Below are 26,321 nucleotides of genomic sequence, written 5' to 3'. Positions count from 1 at the left end.
GGCATATATAGTACTACAAAGCTCATTAAAAAAAAAAAAGATGAAAAATCCAGCATATCCTACCTGTGGTTACACTCTGTAACTTCCAAGGCTAAGTGAGAAGAGGCCATGCAGCTTCTATCAGTCTATTTCTTGGGATACTCAACTTCGAAACCCAGCTGCTGTGCTGTGAGGAAGCTCAGGCCACAGGGAGAGGCTATGTAAATGTGTTCCAGCTGATAGTTCCCACAGAGGGCCTAGCTGACAGCCAACATGTGTCCGCATGTCAGTAAGGAAGCCTCAGGATCTCAGGATCTATCTATTCCTGGTACATACTTTCCACTAGTTCGCCTTCTTTCAACTCCATCTTTGCCACATCGTTGTCACTAAGAGGAAATGAAGAAATAATAAGGGTAAAGTGCTTAGAACAGTGCCTGACACATAACACCCAGTTACCATTAGCTACTATTAAGATTATTTTAGAAGTTTTTATTGCTCTTATTACTTTGCTCTTCGGCGCCTAACAAAGAAATAAAGCAAAAATTCCAAATCTAGTGGATTAATTCTTTTCCCTTCAGCGCCCCATCTGCTTACTGACATAACTAGCTCTTCACCTAGAATTAATTACCTCTTTGCGCTCGTTTGCCCGTCTGAGACCAGGGGATATGTGGCTCGTGCACTAGGACGGCCTTGGGACCTAGACTGATGTCTGGGGCGTGGCTGTTGAGACGTGAACAGGCCTAGATGAGGCGGGCGCAGGTGAGAAGGGTAGAACCCAGTTAGGAGACCTCCGACCTGTAAATCAGTGTGGTCTCTCTACTTCCTAGGCAACCTCAGGCAAGGACTCCCTGTCTCACGGTTCCGTTTCCCCTTCTGCAGAAAAAGTAATTTATTATTTGTGGTGCTTCCTCTCTCACAGGGTTGCTGTGAAGACACCGAGGTAGGAGATCGGAGAGACAACAGTCCGTTATTACAAGCCTGAAGCCGCAGAAATGGGAGGGAGAGAGGATAAGGAGTCACGTGACAAACTCGGGCCTCTCAGGCCTCCGAGAGTTTGTCCTAGAACGTCTCATTTCTATGGTAGATGGCGCTGGAATTTCCGGGGCAAAGACTTTGCTCTTCCTGAGTAATTGCTACCGCTTCCGGGGCGGGACGCGGCGAGGCTAGAGTGCTGTTCTTTAGCTCGCTGCTGACTGGTTTCTCTGCGCTCCTTGTTGCAATGAGCTTTCTCAAAAGTTTCCCGCCGCCTGGGTCGGCTGAGGGGCTCCGGCAGCAGCAGCCAGATACCGAGGCCGTGCTAAACGGGAAAAGCTTCGGCACCGGCACCCTTTATATCGCTGAGAGGTAGGTTCTCTGGTCCCCAGTGCTGGCTTCCTGCGCACCTCCTTCCCCCAGGGCGCGGGCGATGCGGGGGAGCGGGGCGACACCAAGACCTCTGGGGCTGCGGGGCGGGGGAGCGCGTGCTCCGCGTTCCCTTGGGGGTGCCTCTGCTGGGGGTAAGATTTGACTGTTCCAGTGTCGTTTGTTCGGAGCCTTTTTTTTTCCTCATTCATTATGCTTTTTACCCGCCTGTTTACCGGAGGTCTGGTGGGGTGTTGCTCTTTATTCAAGGTCTCATTTTAAGGTTTTGAGTTTCCAGGCCCTGAGTTAGAGTCATCAGTGTGCCTGCCTTCTCGATGAACAGGAGCGGGAGGTGTTACCCTGAGCAGGATATGTAGGTTTAGAGCAGATTGTGCAGTATTTTTAAAATTTGGTTAAGGAGTGTAGGTTTTCTTCTGTAGGTATGGGTGGGGAGAGGAACACCTTCAACGCCACGCAGGTTGGGGTTATATCCAGAGGGACCTGACTCTCATTTTCATTCCTAGAAGGAATTGCCCTTTTATTTGGGTACTTGGGGCACTTTGTACTTTCACAGTCAGATAGACTTGTCTTAAATGTTGAGATTGTAGAATAGAGGTTCCCATTTCCATGATACACGGTTCCATTCATCTTCAGGTCAACAGTGACACATTGAATCCTTCTGTCCTTCACATCTCTCTGACTTCTGCATCAGTTTTGTCTACATCCAGAGAAAATTCTCTGCTTCTGAGAGGTCACATGATTATATTGGACCCACACAGATAATCCAGGATAATCTCTCTATTTTATTGTCAACTGATTAGTAACCTGAATTACATACACAAAGTCCCTTTTGCCTTGTAACATAACACATTCACAGGTTGACACCAGGGGAAATTGGAGTCATGGGGGCCAAAATTCTGACTACCACAGAGGGCACAAAAAGATGTAAAGAACCCTTGGTTTAGAAGGAAATCTAGTCACTGAGCAAAGCTTACGCTTTTGGCCAGTCACTGAGATAGGAAATATGGATGGGAGGAAAAGCAACTTTGGGGAATGAGTTTGGTCTGTACATGTGTGGATTAGTTGCACATAGGAGCATGTTTCTTGGGAGAGTGGTGTTAAAGATGGATAGATTAGATACCCAAGAAAAGAAGAGGACCAAGGGTAGAACCCTGGGGACACATCTACACTAAGAGATAGGTTATAGAAGAATAGACTTGAGAAAAGTGAGAGGAGCGGTCAAATAAAATCATATCTGGAAAGCACCTATTGGGTATTGACAAGGAGACTTTCAGTGATCTTGGAAGAGCAATTTCTTTTAAAGGGTGGAAAGTGGAACACAGATATGTTCCTAGCCCCTACTCAATCCCCTTTTTCTCCATGGCTTCTCTGTGTATTCGCTCTTCTATAATATAAATCCTGTTTTGGGAAGGTCCTATACTTGTCTTTCCATTTGGAAAATTTTCAAACCTAAAGAAAAGTTGCAAGCGTTGTTAATTAATACCCATGGCTCCTTTGCAAAGATCCATCAGTTGTTAACATTTTGCCACATTTACCTCTTTCTCTTTTTTTTCTGAGCTTTTTGAGAGTTGCACACACGTCATCACTTCACATGTAAATACTTGAGCAAAAATCTAAGTATAAGGACATTCTCTTGTATAACCACAATACAGTTATCACACTGAGGAAGTACAAACTCCTTTTTAGCTCTTATCTGTTTAAAAAATTTACTTATTTCAACCTTTCACTAACAAATCTTTTTCTTTAAGAAACTATTTTTATAAAATATACATACAAAAAGAATATAAATTATAAATATATGGTTTAAGGAATTATAATTAAACTAACACCTGCATAACACCTCCAGGTTAAGAATAGAATATTACCAGTACCTTGGACACTGTTGTTCATCCCTCTACTGATTGTTAGCGTTACCTCCTTGGTCTCTTTCCCTTTTTGTTCTTTCCCACCTAGCATTTCCAAATCTTGATAGACTCAAGATCTCAACAAACTGGGAAGGCTTCCTAGAGGATGTGACAAATGAGGATTAACAGTCAGGGGAATGAGGTGGGGCTAAGAGGAAACATTCTAATTAGAAGAAACAGGATGTTCAGAGGCAATGGTGAGAAACCGTATTGTGTGTGCCAGGGTATATATCTGTGTGCACACATGCACACACACAGTTCAGCAGTTCTTCATCTGAGGGACCGAGGGAGAAAGAGTGAAAACATAATAGAGCTGGAGAAGGAGGGAGTCATGTTTATGAGCTTAGCTTATAGCCCAAAGGTTTTGGGGAAACTGTTTTAGGATTTTAGGCAAAGAGGAACAGGGTCTGATTTGGTTTTAGGTAGTTTTTCAGATGTGTATTGAGAGATTTAGAACTCTTGGGCTTATTTTCAAAGCTTAGTTTTCATAGAAAGTTGACTTTTTTCCAAATAAGGGAACAGAGGCATGAATCATTCAAAATAGATCATTTGAAATAAGTGAAATAAAATATTTAATTAAATTAGAAATAGGTATCTTAAACTTATAAATTATGCTCTTTTTATATCTTATTCCAAAATTAATTTAAAACCAAATAATTAAGCCAGTCCAAATTCAAGACCTCTCTTACCTTTCTGTCCTGTTTTTCTCCCCATGCCAGGAATAAAGTACAGTGATATTCTTCTGCAAAGCATTGGAGGTTAGCAAAACATTCCTCTGCACCTTTACTGGCTTCCTAATTTTTTTTTTTTGGCGGTACGCAGGCCTCTCACTATTGTGGCCTCTCCCGTTGCGGAGCACAGGCTCCGGACGCGCAGGCTCAGTGGCTCACGGGCCCAGCCGCTCTGCGGCATGTGGGATCTTCCTGGACCAGGGCACGAACCTGTGTCCTCTGTATCGGCAGGCGGACTCCCAACCACTGCACCACCAGTACTGGCTTCCTAATTCTTGATTTTCCCTTATGTGACTCATGGTTTCTTTGGGACTGGATATAGTTAGATATTTTGGTTTGGAGGGCTTTTCTTCTAGAATATATGAAAAGAGAATAAATAAAAATGAAAACTTAGTAATCAGAGTGAATGTTGCTTTTAACTGAAACTTTCTTCTGTAGAGTACATAATCCATGTTCCTGTATAAGGTTATGAGAGCTCCATAGGAAATGCTGTGGTGAGGTAGCATTTGTGTTCTGCCAGCAGTAAGGAACTACAGAGTAATTATTATGTGCTTTTTAAAGTGAAAGCTATAATTTATAGGCACTGAATCTATGCTTATATTTCAGTTTTTCCATCTCCTAATTGAGTCACTAAAGAAAGTTTTGTGGCTTTGGTATTTCAAATCATTTTGGACACCGAAATTTGGAATACTCCTTTCTGACTTGTGATAATGCCAGGGGGTTATTGAGCTGAGAAAAAGGAGTTTATTTGCTTAAAGTAATGCAGTTTTAGTAAGGGACTGGCAATATTTCTGTGATACATGAGCACTATTTCTTCTCCACATTAAGAGGAAAACAGTGGAGGAAAGGCCCGTAGAACACACACAATCCAATTACAATAATAAAATCTATTTCTTTGGACCCAATGGGATGAGTCATTCTGGAAAATCATTTGTAGAGCTTTTACCACTTTAAGCATCTTAAGATTTATCACTTTAAGCTTCCCAGGTTTTCTTTTTCTCTTTTTTTAATAAGCATGTTGAATGGAAATCTTTCTAAATGACAGTGCATATTTTTTCGCTTTTCCTTTTTTAGTGTACAGTTCCTTATGTTTTAGTGTATTTACAGAGTTGTACAATTTTACCACAATCTAATTCTGCCTTTGCTTTTGATAAGTGAGGGTCAAGTGTTACACCCTTGTGCTATTAGATGTTGATTTCCTTTAGGGACTAAGGTATAAAGTTCAACCTTGCCTTACATCGGATATGAATGCTCTCAAACTGCTGTACTGTCATTGTTCCTGCACAAGGGAGTCCTGGGTTCTACTATTGTATTTGTTTTTGCTTCATTAGAAATAAGACCACCAGGCTTGTTAGAGTTGTATAGAAAATAGAACGATATGGGGGTTTTATTGCGTTAACCTCTTTTTAAAAGAAAAGCTGCATTGAGATAATTTACATAGCATGCAATCCATGTATTTGAAGTATACAATTAAATGTTTTTTTAATCTATTTACAGAGTTGTGCAGCCATCAACACAATTTTATTTATTTTTAATTTTTAATTAATTTATTTTTTTTGGCAACGCCACGCAGCTTGTGGGATCTTAGTTCCCCGACCAGGGATTGAACCGGGCCCTGGCAGTGAAAGTGACGAGTCCTAACCACTGGACCACCAGGGAATTTCCAATACAATCAATTTTAGAATATTTTCATTCCCCCTGCAAAAACTGACACCCATTAGCAGTCACTTTCTATTTTCCTCCAGCCCTGTGCAACCACTATATTGCATTAACATTTTTTTTGTGGTTTCTTAAGCATCTTTTTCCTACTTTTTTTCCTGCTAAGTGGTGAAGTATTACCAAAAAATTAGCCAGTCCTTGCTCAAAACTCAACGTACAGATTTTCTTGATATATTTCCTTTGTTATACCAATAAAATATTTGCATTAGACCACTTTTGAGGGAAAACTAGATGTTGCTTATTTGTGGCTTTCTGTTAAAGCTGCAGAATAAATGAAAGGCTTCATAAAGTCTGCCTTTCAATGTGATGACTATTTTCCAGCTTGTGGTATGATTACAGCCATTTCATGTGTATATCATTTAATGTAGGATTAGTGAAGAAATTAGTGATTCCTAGGTATTTATTGCATACTTACATGCTAAGCACTATGGTAGTGGTTTTGAAGAATGTTAAATAAAGGAATATGACAAGTTTTGTCGAGTAGCTCATGTTCTGTCAGGGTACATATAAGATTCTTTACCACAGAGTTAGGTGCTCAATAGTATATTACTGAGCATAAGTACAGTTTAGAAAAAGAAGAGATCATTATGGACTGGAATAATTGTAGGGAGGGCTCTTGGAGAGGCTGACACTTATTCAGATGAAGAGGATTTGCAAAAGCAAAAAAGGTGCCTGAAGACATTCCAAATACGGACAAGCATAAAAAGGCATAGAAACACACAGTCACTTTTCTGTGACTTAAGAAAAACTGCATTTCAAATCTGTTTGAATAGAGGAAAATAACAGAATTGGTCTTAAAGAAATTCAATTCCTGCTGTTGAATTTTCTTATTTTAGGAATATTTCTAAACAGTATGCTTGAATTTATTCACATGTATAAAAGTGTCCAAGCTGAACTTTTATAAACGTTAGGACGTTAAATTAGGATTTAAGTTCTGAAAATAATCTACTTAAAACATGTTTTTCAGCCGCCTGTCTTGGTTAGATGGCTCTGGATTAGGATTCTCACTGGAATACCCCACCATTAGTTTGCATGCGGTGTCCAGGGACCTAAATGCCTATCCACGAGAGCATTTGTATGTTATGGTGAATGCCAAATTTGGAGGTATGTATGGTACTATTTAACCTTGAGCTTCCTTTGGTAGTATATTATATTTCAAAAAGCAGTCTCTGATCATAATCAATGTAATAATCAATTGACTTATTTTGGATAATACTTTCTTAAGCAAAATTTCAGCACAGTAAAATAGTTTGGCCTTTTTAAAAAAATATTTATTTATTTTTGACTGTGTTGGGCCTTTGTTGCTGCACATGGGCTTCCTCTAGTTGTGGCTAGCGGGGCCTACTCTTTGCTGTGGTGCACGGGCTTCTCATTGCAGTGGCTTCTCTTGTTGCGGAGCACGGGCTCTAGGTGCGTAGGCCCAGTAGTTGTGGCACACGGGCTTAGTTGTTCCGCGGCATGTGGATCTTCCCAGACCAGGGATCATACCCATGTCCCCTGCGTTGGCAGGCAGATTCTTATCCACTGTGCCACCAGGGAAGCCCATGGGCACTGCCTTGTATTTTCCATATACTTGCACTTAGAATTATTTAGCTATTGTGCGTTTGTATTTCTAGTTTTTCCTCTTGAGTTTAACTGTTTATTCTTTCTCTTTGTAAAGACATTTATATTTGGCACCCTTAGAGGCTTGGATCAGTGTACTTTGCTTCTAAGAGTCTAGGATAGAACATATTTTGTTTTGTTACAGAAATGGTTCTCAGTGGTGGACATGTTGCCCTCCCCCCATATTTGGCAATGACATTTTGATTGTCATGACTAGAGGTGGAGAGGAGTGCTGCTGGCATCTAGTTAGAGGCCAGGAATGGTATTAAGCATCCTACAGTGCACATAGGACAGGCTCCCACAACAAAAAATTAACCAGTCCTAATGTCAGTAGTGCCAAGGTTGAGAAACCCTAGGGTACAGGATTCCCAAGTCTTGGATAAAATACAAAGATTCATAAAAATCTAGTGTAGTTGATGAAAGAAGAAGCAAGAAAGATTTTAAAAATCAATTTTTTTAGGCTGTCCACAATAAGTTGTAAGAATTCTGAATGAGAAACAGGTTAGGCACGAAATAGAATCTTGTGCTTGACTTTTGTAAGTATAACTAAATAAGAAGTTTATATAGTATATTGTGTTAGTTTAATATGTTCATCTTTTGTAGAAATGAACTTAGGGGTTGCAAAGACAATTGTCACATCTTTAGTAAACTTTTTCTTTTAAAATAGTGGGTTGCTTTTCTTTGAAATAGCACATAAGAGACAATCCCATGAATTTGCCTATTGAGCTATTGCTCCTTCAATTTGAGATTTTAATAGGGTTTCAGATATAAGATGAACATTTATATTGTTATACAGGTGTGGATCCTATTTTCCCAGCCTTTGTTCCTCTGGTCCTGATTCAGACTTTTTTTTCCTCTTTGGCTTACCTCCATTAACCTCTAAAGTGGACCATCGGCTTATTGTTGAGAACATTAGATTATTTTTAAAATGACTAAAAATACATTCCCATTTCTGAAAATATAGAAAGTTTTAAGGAGACAGAGTATGGCACACACTACTATGATCTAGCATGAGATGATGAGTGTTTGTCATGGTAGTATTTTCTTTTCCTAATTGTAAAAATGCTATATTACATTTCTGTTTACTGCCTTAAGATAGATTCCTGCAGATATAAAAGAAGGTATTAATTAATAGTAGTTATTTCTAGGGAGAGGACTAGAGGGTAGGGACTTTTTCCTTTGAATCCGTCTTGACTCTTTTACTTATATTTATACCAGCATGAATTACTTTTTTTTTTAAAATTTTTATTGGAGTATAGTTGCTTTAAAATGTTGTGTAGTTTCTGCTGTAACGGCAAAGTGAATCAGTTATATGTATACATATATCCCCTCTTTTTTAGATTTCCTTCCCATTTAGGTCACCACAGAGCACTGGGTACAGTTCCCTGTGCTATACAGTAGGTTCTCATTAGTTATCTATTTTATATATAGTAGTGTATATATGTCAATCCCAATCTCCCAGTTCATCCTACTCCCCTTCCGCCCTTGGTATCTGTAAGGTTGTTCTTTACATCTGTCTCTATTTCTGCTTTGCAAGTAAGTTCATCTGTACCATTTTTCTAGATTCCATATACAAGCGATATTATACGATATTTGTTTTTCTCTTTCTGACTTATTTCACTCTGTATGACAGTCTCTAGGTCTATCCATGTCTCTGCAAATGGCACTATTTTGTTCCTTTTTATGGCTGAGTAATATTCCATTGTATATATGTACCACATCTTCTTTATCCATTCGTCTGTTGATGGACATTTAGGTTGCTTCTGTGTCCTGGCTATTGTAAATAGTGCTGCAGTGAACACTGGGGTGCATGTATCTCTTTGTGTTACGGCTTTCTCTGGGTATATGCCCAAGAGTGGGATTGCTGGGTCTGAGTTACTTTTATAATTTGAAAAGTGATATCCATTCAGTTATAGAATAATAATTACAGTATGATACTATTCTGTTTTTTTAAATGCATTGAAAAAGTTTGGTAGTACCATAATGTATTCAACTCCTTAGAATTGTTTGGAACTCTCCAATATTTTTGTATTTTACTTTTTACAGAAGACACCTCTATTATATTTGACAATTTAATAACATTAGAAACAGGACAGAAAACGTCCTATTAAATCTGCTATTTAAAACTGCTAACAGTGGCCACTGAAATTTTTTTCCTTTTTTGCTTATCTGTATTTTTTCATTATTCTGCAGTGAACTTGTATGACTTATAAAAGGTAAAAAAAATTTAGTGGATACCCCCTTATTATTGATTTCTATGAGTAGAATTGCTGCATTAAAAGTAAATATTTTTAAAGCTCTTAACATATATTGTCAAGTTGCTTTCCAGAAAGTTTATACTTTCAGTACCTCTCTACCTTATCTTCATCTATATGGAGAATTAACATTTTTTCAAAATGGTAACTGTAATATGCTAAACAAAAGTTTTATATATATATACGTATATATGTGTGTGTGTATATATATATATATTTTTTTTTTTTTTTTTTTTTTGCGGTACGCAGGCCTCTCACTGTTGTGGCCTCTCCCGTTGCGGAGCACAGGCTCCGGACGTGCAGGCTTAGCGGCCATGGCTCACGGGCCCAGCCGCTCCGTGGCATGTGGGATCTTCCCAGACCAGGGCACAAACCCGTGTCCCCTGCATCGTTAGGCGGACTCCTAACCACTGCGCCAACTTTTGGGAAGCCCCAAAAGTTACATTTTTAAGATGATTGGTTGAACATGTTTTGGTGGTTTGGGGGTCTTTTTAAGTGTTTTATTGACCATTTTTTTAAAAATTATTATTATGAACTAATTCAAACATTGAAAAGTACAGAATAATAAAAAAATTCCATTATTTAATGTCCAGTGTAAATTCTAACATTTTTCATAATTATTCTAGTCTAAAAGAAATAAACTATATTAATACTACTGAAATCTTTTTTGTATCCCTCCCCATTTCGTTCCTAACTCTGTCTCCAGAGTTCATCTTAAAGATGGTGTGTGTCCTTCTTGTCTATGCTTTTAGATTTTTACTGAATATGTATATACCCATAAGCACTATAATGGTTCTCTTTTGTGTTTAAAATTTTAATGTAAGTGGTATTATATATATTCTGCAACGAGCTCTTTCACTCACTTATATTTTAAAATCTCTTCATTTTGGTACATATAAATCACATTTAGTCATTTTCAGCTGCTATCTCTCAAACATAGTATGACCAGGTTACAATACATCTATTTCCTTTTTTTAATTAACATTTATTTTTTATGTTTTCTATAGTACATATAGTAGTTCAGTAAACATTCACATACAAACTCCTTGTGTACATAATATGTACTTAAATGAGGAATTTCTGGGTAGTAGGATAAACACATGTCTGGAATGGTTTTAGCAATTTCTGCTTCCACCAGCAGCATGTGCTAGTTCTCTTTATTGAACATTTGTATTTTTTTCTTGCTAACAGACTTTGTTAATTTATCTTTTGGCTCAGCTAACTTTCATGGGCCTTAGTTTTCTCATCTGTAAATTGTTGGTGATGAATCACATCAGTGGTTTACAAACTGCTGCTGGAACCCCTTGTTTCAAGGTGAAAGAAACAGACATGACAATGGAACTCTACTTGATAGAGGCCTGACTGTACAGGTTTCCTCACCCCCACCATGACGTTGGGGCTTGGAATCCCTAGGACTCAAAGTACAGTGTGACTAGACCAGAGAGACTATCCAGAGTCTTTTTTAGCTCTAAAATAACAATGTTCTTATAATTTGAAGTAAAAAATTGCAGTATTTAGATATATCAGTAAGCATCCTTTAATTTAGGCTTCTATTTTTGAAAACAAATAAACAACATCATTAAAAAGCTATTTTTTTATTCCCTTTCTAGAAGAATCAAAAGAATCTGTTGCTGATGAAGAAGAGGAAGACAGTGATGATGATATTGAACCTATTGCTGAATTTAGATTTGTGCCTAGTGACAGATCAGCCTGTGAGTACTCTGTGGAGTTCTTTTCCCTTTAAGTACGAAGCATTCCCTCATCCCTCCCCCCACACACTTACCTTCACCCTCATTACCTCTCTTCTGTTGCTTTTTCTTCATTTTAGCATCTGTAATATCATTGAGGACCAGATAACTATTAATATAAAGATTGTGAATGAAGTGATAGTACAGTAGATGCCGTGTTGCCTGGTATGTTTTGTGAGTGGAGGAATATGTTATTTTTATGGACTTGATGCTGTTGACTGTGAATCTCACTGGATAGAGGACAGAGGACTCATGGCATTTCCAAAGTGGAAGATGCCAGGATAGCTGGAAAGAGCCCTGCCAGCTGAGGGGCTTCACCCTGAGGCCAGTGGTCTGACCAGGACACTGACACTTTTTTTTAGAAAAATCCAGCCAGGCATGAAGGGATGTCAATAATGTTTCGAAATGAACTCTTATTATTTTGTGGCGTGTCCATTGCTATCAAGCACTTTTCAAGATTGATTCTCCTCGGAATTTGGCAGGTTTTGTAAATGTTGTGACCCTAGTATACCTCTTGTCTACTCATTAAATTTATTTGCCCTGATGGTTATTTTATTAAATTTTTATTGTACATTGGTCAGAAAAAAATTAATTAGGAATTTTTAATTTACTTGTTCAGTGGAGGCCATGTTCACTGCAATGTGTGAATGCCAGGCTTTGCATCCAGATCCTGAGGATGAAGATTCAGATGATTACGATGGAGAAGAATATGATGTGGAAGCACATGGTTAGTGAAGTGGATTTTTTTAAGTGTTTGTGTGTGTTTCATTTTAAGCATCTATTTGTATAGCATATGGGATTATAGTTCTTTATATCTCTAAGTATCCATATAGCTTGGTTTTTAATAAAAGCGAATGGCACAATTCATGTCTCAGCCAAATTAGAAAACTTCGTGGGCTTCCGAGGCTTGAGAGCAAAAAATAGAGATTACTCAGGGGAGAAAGTGGATAGAGATAAATGGAAGGAAGGAAAATGATAGGATAGTGGGGAGTCAGGAGAGTCTTTTAAGTTGATGAAGTTGCTCTCAGAAAACAAACCTTCTCTCTCCATTGCTTGGAACCTGTATCATCTACATCTTTAACATATTCCATCTAACACCTCATTGCCAAAGTAATTTCTTTTTCCCACAACCATACTTGATTGATCTAAGAATATCTCCCTTTACCTCCCCAGAGCATAGTGCAGTCACTAGCTTGGTGTAGAGTCTTGTTACTTGAGGTGCCTGCTGTTCTCTTTTCTTTTTCCCACTGGTCTCATGTATACAAGTTTGGCTCTCTGAAGCCTTTTCCTCCATATATACCACTTCCTGGCCTGAGAACACTCATTTCTGGGATTTCCCTTTATATATCTAAATACATTCTCATCTTTGCTGAGATTTTGGGGTAATTAAAATTTTTTTTTAAATAAATTTATTTATTTTGGCTGCATCGGGTCTTCGTTGCTGCACGTGGGCTTTCTCTAGTTGTGGCGAATGGGGGCTACTCTTCGTTGGGGTGCGCGGGCTTCTCATTGCAGTGGCTTCTCCTGTTGTGGAGCACCGGTTCTAGGCATGCGGGCTCGGTAGTTGTGGCTCGTGGGCTCTAGAGCACAGGCTCAGTAGTTGTGGCACACAGGCTTAGTTGCTCGGCGGCATGTGGGATCTTCCCAGACCAGGGCTCAAACCCGTGTCCCCTGCGTTAGCAGGCGGATTCTTAACCACTGCGCCACCAGGGAAGTCCCAATTTAATTTTTTTAATCCTGTACTTTCCAGAATTTCTGATTTTTTAAAAATTAATTAATAAATTTTTGGCTGCGTTGGGTCTTAGTTGTGGTGTGCGGGCTCTTCATTGTGGTGTGTGGGGTTTTCTCTAGTTGTGGCGCATGGGCTTCTCTCTTGTTGTGGCACACGGGCTCCAGAGTGCACTGGCTCATTAGTTGCAGTGCACGAGCTCTCTAGTTGAGGCATGCGGGCTCTCTAGTTGTGGGGTGCAGGCTCATTAGTTGCAGTGCATGGACTTAGTTACCCCGCGGTATATGGGATCTTAGTTCCCTGACCAGGGATCGAACCAGCGTCCTCTGCATTGCAAGATGGATTCTTAACCACTGGACCACCAGGGAAGTCCTCAGAATTTCTGATTTTTTAAAAGGAGCATGTATTTTAATCAGTAAAAAACACTCACATGTAAAATTCCCACCTTGGGATAATACAAGACTCCCTAACTTTAGGAACACCCTCTTTTCCTTCTAGTCTCTGGACATTTGATTCTTTGGGAATTGCTGTTTACTGGCTTATTATGTCTTGGAATCCCTTCTCATCCTAGAGAGTAGAGACATTTTCTTTGTATTTCTGTCTTCAACAGATGGCTGATATATGTATGTTAAATGAATGTTGAGTGTTTTCCTGGAAGCCTTTTTTCATTTTAGCTTACCTTCAGTAAGTGCATTATTGATTATCTTTTTTTTTTTCTAATTGTTTTTTAGTAGCTTAAAAGCTTTTTATTTATTTAGAACAAGGGCAGGGGGACATCCCTACATTTTATACCTATGAAGAAGGATTATCCCATTTAACAGCAGAAGGCCAAGCCACACTGGAGAGATTAGAAGGAATGCTTTCTCAGTCTGTGAGCAGCCAGTATAACATGGCTGGAGTCCGGACAGAAGATTCAGTAAGAGATTATGAAGGTGAGTACACAGAATTAACTCTTTATAGCGTAGGAAACAAACGTAGAATTACATAGAATGGGAATTCTATGTAAAATTTTTTTTTAACTTTTTTCCCTAACTACAAAGACAGTCTATGTTCATAGTCAAAAAAATTTTAATGGGCACAGGCAAAGAAGAAATGAAAAATCAAGTAGAATTCTAATTGAGAGACATCTGTTACTTTCCTGCTGCATATCTTTCCAGTCTTTTTGTTTGCTTGCTATGTAAGTGTATGTGCAGGCACACATTGATGCTGCCATTTTAATTTTTTAAATGAATTCCTGCATGATTATGGGCAAAACTAGTCAGTTGATTAAGAGGGCTAGACAGCATTCAAGAAACTTGGGATTTCTTTTAGTGACAGACATTTGAACCTTACACAAGTGGCTTTAACTGTTTCATTTGTCTCATATTTGTAAGCCGCTTTGTAAATATTTTACCTATTAGACTGGTTCCCTTTTCTAAGTGTCCTATTTCAGTTAGAATCTTAACGTATTTCTTTTGACTCAGCCTTTACCATTTTTTCCCTTATCCAGTCCAATACTGAATTCTGTGGATTTTTCCTTTAAATGACTTTTCAGATCTCTTTGCTATAATTACTGCTATCCTTCAAACCTAGCCCCTTTTCTTCTCACACTGGATTTACAATAGTAAATTTTTTGCCTCAGTCATTCCTTCCTCCAGCTCACTGTGCCATATGAATCTTCTGAGAACACTCTGTGTCCTCCCTGTATAAGGATGTCCCCTCAGTGATTGTCTGATACTCACCATATGAAGTTCAAACTCTTCTCTCTGACTCTGAAGAGACAGCTGTGTCTCTGCCCTACTTGTCTCCAGTCTTGTTCCTGCTACCCTCAATAAAACATTTAGATAGTGCTCTTATTTGCCAGGTCCTGATTTAAGCACATTATATGTATTTGCTCATTGAATCCTTCCAAGAACCCTCTGGTAGATGCTGTTATGATCCCCATTTTACAGATGAAGAAACTGAGGCACAGAAAGGTCACATAACTTGATTGAGGGCAAATAGCTAGTAAGTGGTAAGAGGATTAAATGAACTAATATGCAAAAACAATATGCCAGGCACTGTTGTGAGCATTTCTTACATCTTATATGTATTCATTTCAGTATTTTATGTTGCTGCAGAATCTTAATACTTCTAATTTTTAGTGATGGAGAATGTTCTTAAAGAGGGTTACCATAGTTTTTCTTTTATTGGTACATTTAAGTTTCTCTCATAATGTTGTGATCAGTATCTCCATGCACATAGCATTCTGACCTGGGGGTCCTGAAGTTCTGGGATATTTAATTTGGAAAAACTTAGGCTTTGGGTCACACTTTTTCCTTATGTCTCCTCTCCATTTTAAGCCCTAGGTGGTGAGCCTCTAACACAGGCTTTAGGGTGAGATGGCTCAGGTGATTTCTAGTGCTCTGCCAAACTCTTAGCTGAAAGAATTCAAGATATTTTTTTATTATAATGATTAACTGAAGAGTACCCTTGGACATTGAAAAATCTTTCATCACTGAAGTTTCTTTGTTGTTTTTAATTGTAAAATTCCTTATTTGATGCTTTGTAGCAAGTGATTTTAAGGTCACAAACACTTGTTGCTAAAGTGAGATTTTTGGACTTGTATTCCTAAGCCTCATTAGCGTATGGAGACTTGCCTATATATAAAACTTCTTCAGCCTGTACCATTCTCTATCTTCTAAAGTCCTGGATACCCATATCACTCTTTTGCCATTTATTTGTTTATTTGACCTGTGCATTTTCTTTTTTTAAATTTATTTTTAAAATAAAAATTGTATGTATTCAAGGTGTACAACATGATGTTTAGATATATACATGGTGAAATTTCTACTGCTGGCATTTCAGTGCTTTGTGTGTTTATTTATGTAAGAGGTGTTTGTTGAGCTACAGTGCCAGGTACAGAGAATACAGGAGTGCTCAAGAGAGATGCGGTTATATCTGTCAATGACAATCTAGTGGCGAGAAAAATAAATTAACTAATTAGGTAGTTATAGTACATTGTGGTACAGCATTGAGATATAGGGGAGACTTGAGGAAGTGTGGAATCAGAGACTGGGCCTGTCACTCAGCTTGGATAGTCAGGGAGAGAGTCAAACTTCATGGAGTAAGTGACATTTAAGCCAGAATCTAAAGATGAATAAAAATGAACCAAGTGAAGAGGGATTGCATACAGTTTGGGGAGAGAGGCAGGTAAAAGGATCAGTCATGTGCAAAGGTCCAAGAGACCATTTAGCTTTGGGGAACTGAAAGTTCATATGTCTGGAACTCTGAGTGTGAAGGGTAGTTATTATAGCAACAGATAAAGGTGGAGTAGTGAACTGGGCTGTATATTAAAGGAACTTGAAAGCTGTGTTAACGAATTTCAACTTATGCGTAGGTCATTGGGAAACCATTGAAGAATTTTAGTTTGATTAATGTTTCAGAAGATGACTCTGGCTATGATAACAAAAAATTAATTGCAGAGGGAAATACTAGAGGAAAGAAGAGAAACCCTGTTAAGTACTTTATGATTTAAATTAGATAAGAGATAGTGGCCTAAATTACAGAGTGGCAGTGCGTGTCAAAAGACAACAGATTTGAGAGATATTTAAGAGAGAGAAGCAACAGAAGTTAGAGACATGGTAGGGGTTTCTGGGTTGGGCAGGTAAAAGGTATCCTTTTGCAAAACTCTTTGGAGAGAGAAGCATTTTCTACGTGGAAAGAAGATGAGTTAATTTTCGGTAAGTGTTGTTTTTGCATGCCCTGCTGGATATCAAGGTGGTGGTGTGCCAGTGGGCTGCAGGCAGAAGCCAGTTTGTGGTGGGCTAAAGAGTTGAGGGGTGAGTGGGAAGTGAAGAAGTGGAGAAAGCAGCTTTAGGCAACTCTTTCCAGAGGGCCTTTTTTTTTCTTGTCCTCCCCTCTCCTTTTTTTTCAATGAGATAAGAAAAAGATATGTAAGAACCTCGCTCTACTTATTTAGTCTTCTCTCCTGAATTATGTTGTAAGCTTATGAAGATAGGACTTCATATCATAAAAAAAAGTCACACAGTAAACACCTAGCACTGTTCTGTGAAGAGAGAACAATGGATGCTTACTGCATTTGAAAGTCCCTACCTAGTGTTCTTTCAGTGTTCAGGTTGAGAATTGCGAAGTAAATGTTAAATATATAGACTAATTTTAACTTGGCCTAAATCCACAGGTGGCATTTTTCTTTCTCAGTTTGTTCCTTGGTACTTTTAATTTTCAAAAGAGAAAGAAACTGCAACTCCTACAAGCAGGGGGCACTAGCTTCCTTCTGGTCTAACTTTGAGCTGAATCTTTACCTATCTGAAGTGCTTAGTAGACTGTTGCTCAGTGGTTAATTTTTTCTTCAGATGGGATGGAGGTAGATGCTACACCAACAGTTGCTGGACAGTTTGAGGATGCAGATGTTGATCACTGAAAATGATTGATGCTGCTTTAGGGTGAGTAGTTTATTTTCTCCCTTGTCACTGAACATGAAAATCATGTGAAATAATTGATTTTTATTTTCATAATTGAGGAGAACTCCATAAAATTAGCAGTTGTGGAAAAATGTTAGTTATTCATTTATGGAATTATTTAAAATCGTGTAGGTTTTTTCCCTAAGAAATCAAGATCTGCCAACATGGTGATGTTCAGGTTAACATTTATTGAGCACTTATTACGTGCTAAGCACTATGCTAGGCATTGAGAGTACATGGAAGAATAAGACATACCCATCTTCAGTGAATCAGGAGAAGGACATTACCCTTTGTTCAGAAACAGAGATCTCCCTGGTTGGCTCAGGTGGGAACAACAGAGCCTGAGGTCATGTCCTGCTCTGCTCAGTCACCTTTTCCCACTTGTGATGTTTGAAACCTTAACATACTCATCAAAAAACACAAAGCAGAGATTTGCTGCAACTCACTACGTTTCAGTTGAGGGAGGAAGTAGAAGTCATTCCAATCTGAGTTTAAGCCTTGAATCATAATCTTGTATCAGTTTGCCTCGTTTTGAATATAATGGAGGACCAAGGTCCTGGGCACTTCAGTGTTAAAGGCTGATTTGCCAAACCATATCAAGTCCACGTACAGTTGCCCAAAAGCTGTCACTTCCCAAGTTGCTTCCTTCCTGCTTTTCTTGACGGACATGGGTTCACTGCCAATTTTCTCTCCTCTGACACATTCTCATGAGCTTTGCCTGAAGTTTGTTCCTGACTGTTTACTTGTTACATGCTACTCTGAGAAATAAATTGTCCTTTGTCAGTTTGAGTATCTCAACTGTATGTTAAATACTAGCTGAAGGTCATGTAGCTAGTTTATATCATACTGAGCTAGGATTAGTAATTAGCAGTCCTTCCTTTAAAAACTAAGATCAGGAATACCCTGGCAGTCCAGCAGTTGGGACTCCGTGTTTTCACTGCCGCGGGCCTGGGTTTGATCCCTGGTCCGGGAACTAAGATCCCACAAGCTGTACAGCGTGGCCCAAAAAAAAAACCTGTTAAGATTTTTACATTGTTAAATTGTTGTTCCACTGTCCCCTTTACAACGTCCTTCTACTGCTGACCTTATAGCATTTTCTTGAATACTAGCTGTTTTCCATTCTTTGAGTACTTATACCCAGGTCCTTTGTTTTATTAAAGCATATAGTAATAACGTGGCAAGATTTATGTATTTTTGGCTTGAGTTTTATACCATTGTGAGTCATCCAATTAGGTTGTAAGATCCCTTGTTTTTCAAGTTCCATTTACCTTCCAGATTATTGCCACTGTGAAAATAACATCGCTTCTTATAGTAACCATGAATTGTGATAATGGAACTCTGCCTTCCTCTTAGATGCCAGTGGAACTATTAGAAAATAATCTTAAGAGTTCTGTGATTTAATATCTCTTTCTTTAAATATTTATTTCCACAACATTTATTTCTGTCATTGGTAGCCATATAGTCTAAAATCAGCAATGTCTCCTCTGCACTTAGCTGGAGCTCTGTTAACGTTAATTTTCAGATCTCACAGTTCCAGATGTCAGTATTTCACTATTCTACTTCATGGGAAATCTTTCAATATAAGCCTTCTTCCCTTATTTCTCAGATTCTTATTTATTACATTCTTTATAGCGTGTGGATTTTTTCAGTAACTTTTATTGAAACTGGGAAACAGATTTTTTGATCTGGCTTTAACATATTTCTTCTTGAAAACAGACTATTCAGAGAACACCAACTACTCTACTAATAAGATTGAGAAACTTATTCGGTATGTCACAAATGGTTACACAAATGGGATGTTACAGCATTTTCCTGGCAAGAATTCTTAGCATTCTTTGTAATGCAATTTTATGGTGAAATAACTGTAAAATAGCCCAAACTTTCTAATGAGCTGATGATTTGTTTTCCTTTCATTTTGTGCTACAGCTGGAGCAGAGAGATACTTTATTCATAAAGTTTATATAAGTTCTTCATCTGGATAATTGACCTCAATTCCAAACAATGTCTGTAAATTTTTAATCATTTAAAATTACATTTGCTTTTGAGGAGTGAACAAGGAATAATTAGAGTGTGTATGCAACTATTAAAAATTTCAAGATAATGGAGCTAGGACTTCTCAATGCATGAGATAGGGTAGAGGGGAAGGCACATGAATAGTGGAATCACAACTCTACCATGTACCAGCTGTGTGCCTTTGGACAGGCGTATAACTTCTCTAATTCTCAGTTACCTCTTCCGAAAAATGAGGATGATAGTAAATACCTGGCAGGATTGTTGCTAAGACTGAGATATAATATATCTAAGTCCCTGGCACTCTTGACTAGGCATTAATAAATTAGCTATTATTATTATAAACACTGTAAACCTTTTGTTTTTCAGATTCTGCTCATAACCTTAGGAGAGAACTTGGTGCCTCTTCCACTGTGGAGTGGGTATTGATGAAAGTCTTTTTCCTTCTCCAAAACTTACCTGAACCAGTTCTTTCTTGAGACAGATTATACTGAGACAACAAGTTGTCGCCAGCACAAGAAACTATGACCTTTATTAACAAAGGTGAATTAACTTAACCAAGAGGGTATTTGTAGTTTATCATTTACTCCAAAACTTTGTGTCTAGGTGTACCCTCCGTAGGCTTATAATTCCTGCCTTCACTATATGCATCCTCATAACCTAGCAGGACTACATGGTGGAAATGCACTGGCACTTGAAGGTGTAGGTAGACTGCATGGGAAAGAGAGAGGCTGAATACAAGATATACACCTTAGGGCCTAAGAATACCCTTACTCCTTAAAAAAAGAAAAACAGATATCTCAGATAAATCCTGGCCTATGCACAGTCTCCGCAGGGTTAAAGGTCTTTTTCTTTTTACTAATTGGGAACCCAGATTAATTAACTCTAGGGAGCCTCTTCAGAAACAGCCCAGCCACACATACTACCACTAACACAAGTGCTTTTGCCTAGCCTTTGCTCCTTTCACCATGTTTCACCAGTCTGCTCTCTTATAACCTCTTAGGTTATATCCTTCCATTCCCAACCTCTTAGGTCAGTTTCTGTAAAAGAACAAGTGAAATTGGGGTGAAGTTCTCAAAGTACTTCAGATAATTGTTTTGTCTTTGTAATAGCTTAACAAATAAATCTAGGTTTTCTATATTATTGTGCTCTTATCCTTTTTTTTTTAATTCATTTTTATTGGAGTATGGTTGCTTTACAATGTTGTGTTAGCCTCCACTGCATAACAGAATGAATCGGCCATACACGTACAGATATCCCCTCCCTTTTGGACTTCCCTCCCATTTTCATTCTTGCCTAAAACCATTAATGAGAAACATTTCTTTAAAAATTAGTGTTGGCAAAAACTGAGAATCTTGTTGGTCTTATTTTTGTTTGACTTTTGTTGAGAACATGAACATGAAATAAGTAAGAAAATGTATAGTTAGAGCTTCAGGCAGATGTTTAGTAGGACAAGTCATAACTCATTTCAAAGGGATTTCTGCTTCCACTTGAATCAGGAGTAATTTCTCAGGGCATACTTTTCAACTCTCAATTTTCTGTTTTCACAGACACCTGGGTAGTTATCAGGCTGATTTGTAATTACAGGTTTATACTTGGACTTTTTTTTTTTTTTTTTGCGGTACGCAGGCCTCTCACTGTTGTGGCCTCTCCCGTTGCGGAGCACAGACTCCGGACGAGCAGGCTCAGCGGCCATGGCTCATGGGCCCAGCCGCTCTGCGGCATGTGGGATCCTCCCGGACCGGGGCACGAACCTGCGTCCCCTGCATCGGCAGGCGGACTCTCAACCACTGCGCCACCAGGGAAGCCCCTATACTCGGACTTTATGACCTTAAAAATAGGTTAGGAAAGCTATTCACAGTTACTTGCCTAATTAGTGACTAGTGTGTCACCACTAAGCCCAGTGTTCTTTTCAGCACTTTTACTTGGTTTCCCTCATCTTGCATGGTAGACTGAAAAAAAGAATATTCTTTTTCCTGACCAGACTCTTATAAATACTGAATTTGTTACAACAAGCAAAGATAAAGGCCGCTTGGAAATGGGAACTGAAATTTACTGAGACCTTCTCTGTACTGTTCTGGGTTCTTTACATGCATTATGCATATAATATTCTTAACCACCTTATGAGTTATAGGTGCTTTTATGATCCCACTTTAGAGATGAGGAAACTGAGTTATACAGGGAGAGGTAAAGTAACGCTTGAGGTCACATAGATAGGGAGCTGTGATTTTTAAGCCTGTGCTCCCAAATACCATTCAGTCTTACCATCTACCAGCAGCTGAAAGGAAGCACATTTTCTTTTTACTGCAGGGTTTTCAGTGTTAAAATTTCAATAGACAGCACAGGAAGTTCCCAAATTTCTCTGCTGCCAATCTGAGCAGCACTCATAATTCTATGCTAGACGTTTATCCATTCTTCAGTAAGCAGTCTGGGTATTCTTATGGGCTAATCTTAGCAATTCTATTTGAATTCCTTTTTAAAGTCATGTTTACATACTTGTAATCATGACTTTTAGTGAAACATAAAGTGCTCTTTGATAACATATCAACAAAATGTTGAGATTCTGTGCACTGTGTTTCCTGTAGGCACTGCTGCGGTCAGCCTGGTATTGTGGATAATGCAGTCAGCTAAGATGCAGGAGACCAAGCATCTAGTTCTGACTTGGCAGACAAGATATTTAACCTCTCTGGACCTACTTCCTCATCTTTGTAAAATAAGAGGACTAGACTTTCAAAGTCTAAATGACTTTAAAAGAGTCAACTGTAACATTCTGTAATAGTAGGCAGGTGTACCCATAGCTTTGAGAAAATAAGAGAAAGAAGAAAAGATCAGGTCACACTTTTTAAAAATAAAATTCATAATAATCAGCAAGCCAACATTTCTTGATTCTATTTGAAGTTAATTTTAGGGTTGCTGGAATTGTTTTGTTTACTGCTTCTTGGTGTAGAGGAAATTTTAAGAAAAGACATAGACATTCTCGCCCCATAGCTAGGGTTAGTGGTCGTCTGATCTAGGTTCTATAGTTTAAAAATGTATTCATTAAAATATCCCAGTGGATTTCTGCCTCCCTCAGGTCACTTTGTCAGATATTGATACTTTTCAGATAGGCTTGTTTAAATGTTGATTGTGTATTTTGAGATCTTGTTGGGATCTTGCCGGTATTGTTAAAGATGAGGGATTATGCACAGATGATCATAGTATATAGCCCTTTATTTTTAGAAGACAGGTGTGATTACTCATTGTTCAGAGAAATTTTAGATAAAATTTTATTTATCTGCAGGATTTCAGATAGAATCACTATATAGTTAATTGTCATACAAATCATATTTTTAAAGTATTTCTAGAATGGGTGAATCTTCATCTGGTACCCATCTTCTGTGGCTAGTAGATAGTAATTAAAATCTGAGAAAATCTCTTATGAGGATTCTGATAGAATTATTGCCATCCCTTGACAAAGAAGCTGAAATTGAAAAATACTTTCACTAGCGTCTCGCTTTGTCTGCCCCTATCTACGTAAATAAAATCAATATCTAATGTCAGGGACTTAATAACTTCAGATGAGAAATCAGGACAACTTTGGGGAGAGAGCAGTGAACTTAGAATTGTTGTTTTTAACACCATTTTAAGAAGATAAAATAGAAATACATAACTTGGATGAGAAGGCTAATAAATAAAAGTGTATACAGACGAATTCTTCTTAGGATTTTATTTTTGGATTATTTTGAAGATTGTATGAATCACTAACAGTGTCTAGAAGATGATGCAATAAATGTTAATTATTACCAATAGTAGTTAATTCTTTCTATAACAGAAAGAAGCAGCTACAAATGTAATGTTAACTCAGCTCTTAGAATACATCTGAGATGGCTGATATTTAAAATTCCAGGGCTTCCCTGGTGGCGCAGTGGTTGAGAGTCCGCCTGCCGATGCAGGGGACACGGGTTCGTGCCCCGGTCCGGGAAGATCCCACATGCCGCAGAGCGGCTGGGCCCGTGAGCCATGGCCGCTGAGCCTGCGCGTCCGGAGCCTGTGCTCCGCAATGGGAGAGGCCACAGCAGTGAGAGGCCCGCGTACCACACAAAAAAAATAAATAAATAAAATAAAATAAAATAAAATTCCACTGAGCAATTAAAACAGATGTGATAAAATTATGCATTTTTCTCGAAGGACCTTCAGGCCTTCACTGCAGGTCTCTACCCTTGCTCATCTAGTTTCTAGGCATGTAACAGGTTAGAAAAGGAGAAAAGGGGTGGTTGCCTCAGGCATATTAATAGCAGCAGTAAACAGCTGACAGAATTATGAAGAAAAGCAAATATGTATTACCCCAAAATATAGCAGTCTAAGCCTTCATAGCGTGTAATGCAGATATGAGAGTAGTGTAGCAATTTATGTTCATAAAAGTATGACCAAAATTATCAGCCTAAATTCTGGTTGTAAATATCCAAATCTGGCTAATTTAAGCAGAAAAAAAAAAAAAGGCTATCTGGTAGCTCACAAAATGGACATGAAAGCTGAAATAAACCAGGCTCAGAAAAAGGTTAGGAACTAGGATTGGTTTACATAAGATGTTGTGATTCCTCTGGGTGTTAGACTGATTGAATTGCTTCTGTGTCTTTGAGTCACCACAGGGTCCTGGTTGGCACTGTGTGTGTTGCCAGAAGACAGGACTGTCTGGCCCTTTCAGCTTCTGTAGTGGAAGGGCACTGCCCCTGCCCAGATTCTCACAGTAGTGGATTATCCCAAATAGAAAGGAGGCTTGGATGCTGGCTTGCAAAATTTACAGCTGTCTACTGCATCCCCAAACCTTAAAAAACAAACAAACAGAAACAACAACAACAAAAACTATAAATTGGGGTTGTATATAATTAAAGAAAGGTTTTTATAGAAACTGAGGGACATACTGTTGATATTTGTCAAAGCTTAAAATGCACATGAGAGACCCAGAGACTTCACTTAAAGGAATTTATCTAAAAGATAAATTTGCACATTAGGAAAAGTCATAAGCGCAAGGATATTAATTGCAACTTTATTTGTAAAAGACTGAAAACAACCTCAATGTCTATAGTTAAGCCTGGGTCAATTATTTACAGTACCTCTGTACAGTGGAAAACTGTATCCCTTAAAAAGAATTGGTTAGAGGGAAGAGATATGGGAACATATGTATATGTATAACTGATTCACTTTGTTATAAAGCAGAAACTCACACCATTGTAAAGAAATTATACTCCAATAAAGATGTTAAAAAAAAAGTTTAGATACTATGTACCAATAATGAATAAGCTCCAAGATAACATTAGATTAAAAAACAAGACACAGATATTTGTATAGAAGAAAAGGGGCTGGAGGTTACAATGGGGATTATACGTATCATGTGCATAAGAAAGTTGTTTGGGGGAGAAGTAGGGGACTGGGGTAGGGGGAGACAAGTTTTTTTTCCGTGTTCATGGGTTGAATTGTGTCCCCTCAAAACGATATGTTGAAGTTGTGACCTCCAGCATCTCAGAATGTGACTTTATTTGGACATAGGGTTTTTACAGAGGTGACCAAGTTAAAATGAAGTCACTAGGATGGGCCCTAATATAATATTTACTGGTGTCCTTATCAGAAGGGAGAATTTGGACACAGAGACAGACATGGCAGAGGGAAAGCCATGTGAAGATGGGGGATTGTAGTGATGCATGTACAAGCAGAGGAATGCCTGAGGCTACCAGAAGCTAGGAGAGAGGTCTGGAACAGATGCTTCCCTAGTGCCTTTAAGAGGGATCATGGCTCTGCTGACACCTTGCTTGGACTTCTGACCTCCAGAACTGAGAATAAATTTCTGTAATTCTAAACGACTTAGTTTATGGTACTTTGTTATGGTGGTACTAGAAAACTAACACATCTCCTGCATGGTTGTAATTTTTATCTGAGGAATAGGGATCTGGGCTATATATTGTAGTTTAGAGTTTCAAAGAATTAAAAAATTTACAATTATTCATTGTTTAAATGCAAAACTCTGCAGGTAAAGGAAAAGTTGGTTATCGTTACCTAACTTTATAAATAATTTGTGTTCTGAAATATTTTGGGCATATTAAAAAGATTAACCTAGAGAATATTATGCTTAGTGGAATAAGTCAGAAAAAGACATACTACATGATATCACTTATATGTGGAATCTAAAAATAATACAAATGAATGTATATGCGAAACAGAAACAGACTCACAGATATAGAAAACAAACTTGTGGTTACCAAAGGGGAGAGAGAAGTAAGGGAGGGACAAATTAGGGGTATGAGATTAACAGATGCAAACTATCATGTAAAAAGTAAACGGGCAACAAGGATATATTGTGTAGCACAGGAAATTATAGTCATTATCTTGTAATAACTTATAATGGAGTAAAATCTGCAAAAATACTGAGTCACTATGCTATACACCTGAAAATAATGTAATATTGTAACTCAACTATACTTCAGTTAAAAAAAAAATGCTAATGTAACACATACCCATATACTCACATGCAGCTAAGAAATAAAATTGTACAAATACAGTTGAAGCTCCCTTTGTATTCCCCAGATCCCAGTCCCCTTCCTCCTCTTCAGAAGTAACCACCATCCCAGATTTGGTATTGATCATAACTATGTATGTGTTTGTATTTTTGCTAAATGTATATGTATGCTATAAACACTATATAGTATTGGGTTGCATGTTTTTTTTTAACTTTTATTAATTGAATCTTTCTACCGCTTTTCCTACTTAAGCACTTTATTTACTTTTTTTAAGATTTAAAATTTTAATTATTTATTTATTTTGGCTGTATTAGGTACTTTCTTGCTGCGTGCAGGCTTTCTTTGCTTG

The 26,321-nt window shown here is 38.2% G+C and overlaps 1 protein-coding gene across 3 annotated transcripts in view; it reads left to right on the top strand.

Annotated features, from left to right (window-relative positions):
• Nucleotides 1–1,130: 1,130 nt before the first annotated feature.
• Nucleotides 1,131–26,321, top strand: part of CLNS1A (chloride nucleotide-sensitive channel 1A) — a 33,965-nt gene continuing 8,774 nt past the window's right edge. Inside the window, exons 1-7 of one of the 3 annotated variants that reach the window (XM_060160111.1) lie at nt 1,131–1,323; nt 6,663–6,799; nt 11,163–11,264; nt 11,920–12,027; nt 13,788–13,961; nt 17,364–17,453; nt 19,851–20,621. In XM_060160111.1, the coding sequence (XP_060016094.1) occupies nt 1,199–1,323; nt 6,663–6,799; nt 11,163–11,264; nt 11,920–12,027; nt 13,788–13,961; nt 17,364–17,431 (714 nt within the window). In that variant the 5' untranslated portion in view covers nt 1,131–1,198 and the 3' untranslated portion in view covers nt 17,432–17,453; nt 19,851–20,621. Of the gene's footprint in view, nt 1,324–6,662; nt 6,800–11,162; nt 11,265–11,919; nt 12,028–13,787; nt 13,962–17,363; nt 17,454–19,850; nt 20,622–26,321 lie in introns of those variants that run through there. The other 2 variants (XM_060160112.1, XM_060160113.1) reach the window with 2 other exon arrangements.

The sequence above is a fragment of the Lagenorhynchus albirostris genome, chromosome 9 (assembly GCF_949774975.1).
Source record: "Lagenorhynchus albirostris chromosome 9, mLagAlb1.1, whole genome shotgun sequence".
NCBI classification, from domain to species: Eukaryota; Metazoa; Chordata; class Mammalia; order Artiodactyla; family Delphinidae; genus Lagenorhynchus; species Lagenorhynchus albirostris.
The sequence above is the reverse complement of the archived record's forward strand: the minus strand, read 5'-3'. Positions and strand labels throughout refer to the sequence as shown.